This window comes from Poecilia reticulata, linkage group LG12 (assembly GCF_000633615.1).
Source record: "Poecilia reticulata strain Guanapo linkage group LG12, Guppy_female_1.0+MT, whole genome shotgun sequence".
In the NCBI taxonomy this organism is placed as follows: domain Eukaryota; kingdom Metazoa; phylum Chordata; class Actinopteri; order Cyprinodontiformes; family Poeciliidae; genus Poecilia; species Poecilia reticulata.
In genome coordinates, this window is record NC_024342.1 from 25117448 (window position 1) to 25125699 (window position 8252).

General features: G+C 42.4%; 1 protein-coding gene across 1 annotated transcript; it reads right to left on the bottom strand.

The window, feature by feature from the left end:
- Positions 1 to 2964: 2964 nt before the first annotated feature.
- On the bottom strand, positions 2965 to 6394 carry LOC103474020 (actin, cytoplasmic-like). The gene is made up of 8 exons (XM_008424727.2): positions 6000 to 6394; positions 5798 to 5926; positions 5426 to 5536; positions 5249 to 5333; positions 5006 to 5167; positions 4727 to 4918; positions 4427 to 4608; positions 2965 to 4147 (listed from the first exon to the last, which is right to left on the bottom strand). Exons 1-8 carry the CDS (start codon positions 6120 to 6122, stop codon positions 4004 to 4006), a joined length of 1128 nt encoding a protein of 375 aa, XP_008422949.1. The 5' UTR covers positions 6123 to 6394; the 3' UTR covers positions 2965 to 4003.
- Positions 6395 to 8252: the final 1858 nt, after the last annotated feature.

The following is an 8252-nucleotide window of genomic DNA, read 5'->3' on the forward strand; positions in this document are numbered from 1 at the left end:
TCCATTATAAGACGAATAATATAAGACGAATAATCTTCACTCATCACCTGCTGCGCCGCCTAATCTTCATGTGTTTCACTTCATGTGTTGATTTTTCACTGTTCAGCTTCGGATTCTGTGTTTTTATGCCATAATTCACATCTAGTTCATCGCTCCGTTTTATGTCCAGCTTCTCCTGTTTCAGAGTTTTGCACAATGTGCGCGTCTTTTTTTTTTTAAGCCCCTAAGGTGCAGGGCGGTCGGGAAGCGTATCGATGGGGAAATGGCAGACTGACATAAACCTTTTAAAACAACAGAAACAATTTCCGCATTCTGATTATTAAAATTTAAAAGTGCTGTGGTACCGTTGTTCTATCCACCCCGTTTCATACCTGACCGCTTACAGCACTGGTGTTAACGCTATAAAATGAAAGCTCTCTATCGTGGTATCACCTTTGGAGGGATTTCTTTATTTCTTTATTTAAATTGGTTCATTTTTCAGAGGGATACACAGTGAGGGTATCGTGATTTTAGCTACCATTTGCAGGAGAACAAAGCTGCGCCAAGAAGCTAACGGAAGCTAACAGAAACTAACAAACACTGAATAGAAGAAGAGCTGCCATCAATACAGTTGCAACTAAGCATGGTTTAATGTTACACAATACAGTTTTACCAAGTTGCTCAAAGTCTAAACTGGCATTGTTGTGCATTTAAGGTGCAAAGTTTACCTTCGACTAAACCCCCCCCAAAGGCATCCCAGCRCCCCCCTTTGGTAAAAATGTCCGCCAGCGCCCCCTGCCGTCCTCTGAATGCCCCCTGGGGGGCGGTACCGCCCACGTTGAGAACCGCTACTTTAAAAGGAAGAGAGTTGAAACTTTGAGCTGAAATCAAAAGTGAATCTGTTCTCCAAACTTCAGAGAGAAAAAACAAACAGGAAAGTTCCTGAAGACAAAGTTTAAGTAGGAAAAAAATCAAACTTACAGTTTGATCAAACGATCCAAGAGCTGAAGAAAAACATCTGAAMMACAGACTGACTTTCAAACTGAAAGTAAATGTGAGGGATATTGTGGCTGATGATGTCACAACTCACATGCTTCTTAGTTTCTTCTTTCAACGCAGCTTAACCAGAAAGAAGATCTGAATTTAAATTAGAGGAAATAAATTAAAATCTTCATGAGGAAGAAGTTTTGATGAAAATAAATGAATCATGAACAGAAACGAACCCAGAAACCAGAACAGCTGCTTTATTTATTCTGCAATAACTGGTTAGAATATAAATACAAACAGAAAATAATCAGAAAAGTTTAACTAAACTGTAGTTCCTATATAATCATTGATCATCATGTTAGTGAGGTGAGCAGAGTGAGGACAGTCTCAGCTGAACAGGTTCTGCTGATCCAGGTTGAAACCCTGATTTCATTTCAAACATCAACCTGAATTTAATGTTTTGTCTCTGTGTGAGAGCTCTTGTAACTGAGTCTAGATCTATAAAAGCAGAACTAGAGGTTTGTTTCTGATCAGACTCCTTGTTTCTCTTATTTCCTGTTTTGTTTTTTTTAGTGAAAGTCCAACTGAAACGGTTTCCTCCAGTGAGCTGAGGGTCCGTTCAGACCTGAGCTGTTCGTTTTTAGCTGTGACTTTATAATCATCTGATGTGTTTGATTGGCTGTTCAGTTCAGTGAGGTGGGTCTTCCAACACCTTCCTCTAGTTACTGGACAGATTCATTCTTTGATAGCAGAAATTTCCTCAACAGACTAAAAGACAAATCTCAGTCCTGGTTTCTGAAACATTTAAAATCTGTGATAATTTTATAAACAGATCTAACCAGAAATTCAGGATACATTTTTCAGATRAGCTTCCTCTATTGCAGAAACATTTCATAACTCACAAACATTTCAAAATTTGGTTTCTCAAATATGGAGGGACTCTGATTTTATAGCACATCTTAGGTAAGATTTTCTACACAGGTTCAGAATAAAGTTAATACCAAGAAATTGCATCAGTTTAAGTGTTTTAAATGTGGAGATGATTAATTTTATACTGACTCAGATTTATAGTCCTATCCTAATGTCATGTGGCCTGTTCAAGTCCATAATATAAAGTTATAGTTTAGAGCCTGATGTGACTTACTAGACATCTGGCTCCACAGTAAATATTCATTTACTGTCAGAGCATTTACACTGTCTGCACAGCAGCAGCATTTGTACCAGATGCTGGTACAAATGCAGCATCTGGTACAAATGCTGCATTTGTACAAATGTAGGTTGTATATTTTACAAATGTACAACCTACATTTGTAAAAAGGTTGACCTTTTTACAAATGTAGGTCAAGTGCAATAGTTGGCAAATTGACCACTAGATGGCAGCAGAGAGCCTCCTACTATAAACTATTGCATGGAGCAGGAGAGTTTAAGGGCCTGAAGCCCCTCAACTTTTAATCTGGTCCCTCTTCCAGAAAGGGTGACAAGGGGAGAGTTAAGAGTTGAGTCCTGCTAATGGAGCTGATTTTAAGTCAGGCAAACAGACTAGAGTACTACAACTCACCACTTTTACTGCAGGCAGTGGGATTGAGCTGATTGAGCAAACTTCATAAAGTTTGAGCAAAAACTGATTTTAGACAATCAGAGGGTAAAACAAAAACCAAGAAAACAACTGGAGTACCATGTGTAAGCATTTTATTTCAGATCATGATGTTACAGTGATTTAATGCTGTGTAGAGTTTCAGTGGCTTTAATGTATTCAGTCTACAGACAGTTGATTGTTCTGATGTTGGACTCATCCAGGTGGTGAATCTGAACAAACTGGGTCATGATTGAAAATTTYACTGTCCTGAGTTCATGTCAGGCTSAACTGCAACCACTGCTGGTTGATCTTGTTTGGGGATTTTTGAGACTGGAAAAATGAACCTGTTGCTCGTTGTCACCTCTCGTCTCCCAGGTTCATTGATGCCGTGTGTAAAAGTGAAACCAAGACAACAATCACTGTTCAACTTCACAATCAACTAGAATTTATTCAAACAATCAAGTGGATAAAATCACACCAACAGCCTAACATATTCCTCAGAAACCAAAGCCACAAAGAAGAAATTAATTACCTTGGAAACATATAAAAATACAAAGACCCGTCTCCAGAGAGCGCTGTGTGGTTAAAGCCCAGGGATCTGATTGGCTGTTTTAGCTCAATTACTTTTTTATCAATGTGTGTTTTTACTGTCTGATGCRTTCTAATGTTTAGAGTTGGTCTCTGCCTGTGTACAAACAGCACCATGTCATGAAGTGCTACCTGTACGCCAGCGACCCTGCAGGTGTTACCAAGGATGAATTCATCGCCGTCTAATCCTCCCTGCATATTTTCCCAGGGTAGGAACAATTAATGTTTTCATTTCATAAGGAAACATTTTTCTCAAGAAAATGGGCCGAAGTTTATCAGCTATCTGTATTTTACATTCTTCCAAACTGCCTCAAACTGGTTCCTGAACCGCACAGAGCTCTACAGACCTCTGACCTCTGACCCAGGGMATCAAACAGCAGATTCTGATCATAAAAATTGGCACACATTTCTTATAATATCTTTAAACTCTTATAAAACAGACATTAACAGCTTCAATACCAAAACATCTGTTACACTYAACATTTTCTGGTTAGTTTTCAACTTCTTTGGTTATAATGAACTAAAACATTTTCAGATGAATATATGACTTACACACTTGTTAAGACTGTGGTTTAATATAAAAAAAGACCTACTGATTAGAGTAATTTTAATCAAATGTTGCTCATTATAACTAAGAAATATTTTCTACTGATCAGATTATTGATTAAATCATGAATCTAAATCTAATCGAAATTGAGGCCTACTCAAAACACTCAGGATCAATCTAATATTTCTACAAGTGCTATGGTTAAACATCACTAAAAGAATAATCAAACTAAAATGTCCAACAGGATGTTTGAGCTGCTTCCACCAGATGAACCAGACGATGCAGCAGCTGAAAATCAGGCGCCTCTCTGGGACAGGGAGGACGCTTCAGAAGCACTTGTGGTGGACGATAGCTGGACCGGACTCATTGTACTCCTGCCTGCTGATTAACATATGTTGGAAGGTGGTGAGCGAGGCCAGGACGGAGCCGCCGATCCAGACCGAGTACTTCCTCTCTGGTGGATAGGTGATCTATTCACAATGAAACGACAAGGTCAAGAAAAACATCCAAGTTTGAGAGGAAATCTTCAATAATCCATGTTCTAGATTTCCATCAAAATTAAAGTCTGCAGGTTTGTTGTTGCTGCAAGTTAAGGGTCAAGTTTCATTTCTTCTTCCTCTGTAGGTCACTATCAACTTGTTTCAAAATAACCAACTGCAACAGCTGTATTAGGTTTCTGGATTACCTTTGACCTGTGAACTCATCCAGGTATACTGCAGCAGGTCAATGGGCACAAAGGACCTTCATACCTTGATCTTCATGGTGGATGGAGCCAGGGCAGTGATCTCCTTCCTCATGCGGTCAGCGATTCCAGGGAACATGGTGTTACCGCCGGAAAGGACAATGTTGGCAAACAGATCCTTACGRATGTCAACGTCACACTTCATGATGCTGYTGTAAGTGGTTTCATGAATACCTGCATAATCCATTCCTAAAGACAACAGGTACAGGTCACTGAAGTTTGGGACCAGCAACAAGTTCACTAAATGCTACTGTAGAGATATGAAGTGCATTGGATCTTAGGGTTTGATCATTGACTCATTACAGACCGATGAAAGACGGCTGGAAGAGCGCCTCTGGGCAGCGGAAACGCTCGTTGCCAATGGTAACGACTTGGCCGTCAGGAAGCACATAGCTTTCCTCCAGGGAAGAGGAGGAAGATGCCGTCTTCATCTCCTGCTCAAAGTCCARAGCCACATAGCAGAGSTTYTCCTTGAWGTTGKGCACAATCTCACGCTCAGCTGGAGATCAGAATAAAAGGTCATAGCAGAATACAAGGTCAACAAGGTCAARCCTTAAAGGCTGGTTTAATTCTGACTGAGCYGTACAATTGGTAGTGWAGMTGTAGCCTYTCTCTGTGAGKATCWTCATCAGGTAGTCTGTCAGATCTCTGCCAGCCAGATTCTGACGTAGGACGGCGTGAGGAAGAGCGTGGCCTTCATAGATGGGCACAGTGTGGCTGACACCATCACCAGAGTCTATCACTGTGCCTGGGAGATTAAAGTGCAAGTCAGTAAACAAAGCCATCATGAGTCACTTCAGAAGCCAACTCTGTTTCATAATTCCCTGACCTGTGACACAACCGGAGGCATACAGCGACAAGACAGCCTGGATGGCCAAATACATGGCAGGAGAGCTGAACGTCTCAAACATGATCTGGAAAAGGAAGAGGGTTCGTCTCACTTCTCTTTACAGATAACGAAGTAGAAGAAAGTCTCTCCTCTGAACTGGGTCGGGTCAGAACTCACCTGGGTCGTTCTCTCCCTGTTGGATTTGGGGTTGAGAGGAGTTTCTGTCAGTAGGACCGGATGTTCCTCCGGAGCGACACGGAGCTCGTTGAGGAAGATGTGATGCCAGATCTGAAGAGTTCAGGTTGACCACAAATTAAGACGGTACGGCCATTATGAAGGACAAAATGCCAAGATTTTAATGGCTTTAAATTAGGGCAGCAGTCTTTATATCAGAACTTTCAGAGCAGCTACTGAGCTTTAAGCCTAGACACATTTTTCTGCATTAGTTACTGATAAACCCAGAGCATCAGAAGCAAACTTTAAGTTCACTGTTGGAACCAATAGCCTCATGTTAACAGGTATGTAAAGTAAATCTCAGCTTTAACTCACCTTCTCCATGTCGTCCCAGTCGGTGATGATCCCGCGCTCGATGGGAGACTTCAGGGTCAGGATGCTTCTCTTGCTTAGGGCCTTGTTTCCCACAAAGCTGTCCTTCTGGCACATTTCCACCATCACACCCTGCACACAAACTCAGTCAATCAAACTGCTACATCATCACACCTGAGACTGATGAAGGTGGTGCAGTTCCTACCTGGTGTCTGGGTCGMCCAACAATGGAGGGGAAAACGGCACAAGGAGCATAATCCCCAGCAAACCCAACCTTGAGTATACCGGAGCCGTTGTCAACAACGAGAGCAGCAATATCATCCTCCATTTCTGAAGAGAAACAAGACAGACTGTCTTCTTCCAATAAAACCTCAGCGGGGTTTAGCTTGAAGTCAGACAGGATGTGAACAGTGATGAAAGTAGGAAAACCTGCCACCACACCCAAGTGGACTTACAGCTAAGCTAAAAGCGAACCCTTTCCGTTTGCTGCTTCCCTCCATATTGCTTGCTAATGTAGAATGCATTTTATTATCATTATACAAGTTAACAATGAAATTAAAAGCCCTTTTTCCAGTGCAGACATGTACATTAAAAAGAAGAAATGCACGTAAAATGTATAGACAAAAATTTACCAAATTTAAAAATACAGAATATGAATACGTAGAAAATATATATAAATATTGCACAGAGACAGTGTTGTTGCACAGTGTAAATATTGCACAGTTAATATCACAAGTGATTATACTGTAGGTAGGTACTGGGGAAAGAGGGGAGAGGGAGAGGAAATAAATCAGTGCATGTGTGAATTTAGGATTGTTACAGCTGTAGGGAAGAAACGGTTTTTGATTTTGTTTGTCCCCTGCCAGCATGCCTAGGTGGACCCCATCTGGGGGAAAGGAGGGCTGATATATGGATCCCATATGGGTTTGTCCACGGGTTCCATGGTGGCCCTACATGGGCCCACATGGCTATGCCCATTTAGAGCCCATGTATGGCCCATGTAGGTTGTGCCCCAACATGGGCAAACCCATGTGGGGCCACAGTGGAACCCTCAGACAAACCCACATGGGACCCATATATCAGCACTCCTTTCCCCCACTTGGGGCCCACCAAGGCATGCTGGCAGGGTCCTTGTCCTAAAGCACCTGTAGCACTTCCCGGAGGGCAGTAGGTCAAACAGTTTGAAGACAGGGTGGGAGTTGTCCTTCAGGATGTTTTTTGCTCTCTTAAGGCACCATGAGGTGTACATTTCCAGCATGGAGGGGAGAAGGCAGCCAATGATTCTCTGTGCTGCTTTGACAACCTTCTGAAGCCTCTCCCTGTCTGCCACGGTGCAGCTACTTTCTCATGCTGCGATACAGTATGTCAGCAAGCTCTCAATGGATGAGCGGTAGAAGATCAGCAGCAGTTTGGGGTCCAGCCTGTCAGTTGGGGTAATAAAACCTCCAACATAATTTCTTTGAACACTGGTTCAAGGAAATGAACCAGTGTTCAAAGGTTTTGAGAATGATTGAAATGTTAATTTTGACAAAGTCTACTGCTTCAGTTTTTATAATGGCAATTTGCATATACTCCAGAATGTTATAAAGAGTGATCAGCTTAACAGCAATTAATTGCAAAGTCAGTATTTGCCTAGAAAATGAACTTTATCCCCCAAAACACATTTCAACTTCATTGCAGCCTTAAAAGGACCAGCTAACACCGTTTCAGTGATTGCTCCATTAACACAGGTGTGGGTGTTGATGAGGACAGGGCTGGAGATCAATCTGTCATGATTAAGTAAGAATGACACCACTGGACACTTTAAAAAGAGGCTGGTGCTTGGCATCATTGTTTCTCTTCTGTGAACCATTGTTATCTCTAAAGAAACACTTGCAGTCATCATTGCACTGCACAAAAATGGCCTAACAGGGAAGAGTATCGCAGCTAGARAGATTGCACCTCAGTCAACAATCTATCGCAYCATCAAGAACCTCAAGGAGAGAGGTTGCAGTGTTGCCAAAAAGGCTCCAGGGTGCCCAAGAAAGACCAGCAAGCGCCAGGACCGTCTCTTAAAAGTGTTTCAGCTGCGGGATCAGGCTACCAGCAGTGCAGAGCTTGCTCAGGAATGGCAGCAGGCAGGTKTGAGTGCATCTGCACGCACTGTGAGGCGGAGACTCTTGGAGCAARGCCTGGTCTCAAGRAGGGCAGCAAAGAAGCCACTTCTCTCCAGGAAAAACATCAAGGACATACTGAAATTCTGCAAAAGGTACAGGGGAGTGGACTGCTGAGGACTGGGGTAACGTCATTTTCTCTGATGAATCCCCTTTCAGATTGTTTGGGACATCTGGAAAACAGCTTGTTCGGAGAAGACGAGGTGAGCGCTACCACCAGTCTTGTCTCATGCCAACTGTAAAGCATCCTCAAACCATTCATGTGTGGGGTTGCTTCTCAGCCAAGGGAGTCGGCTCTCTCACAG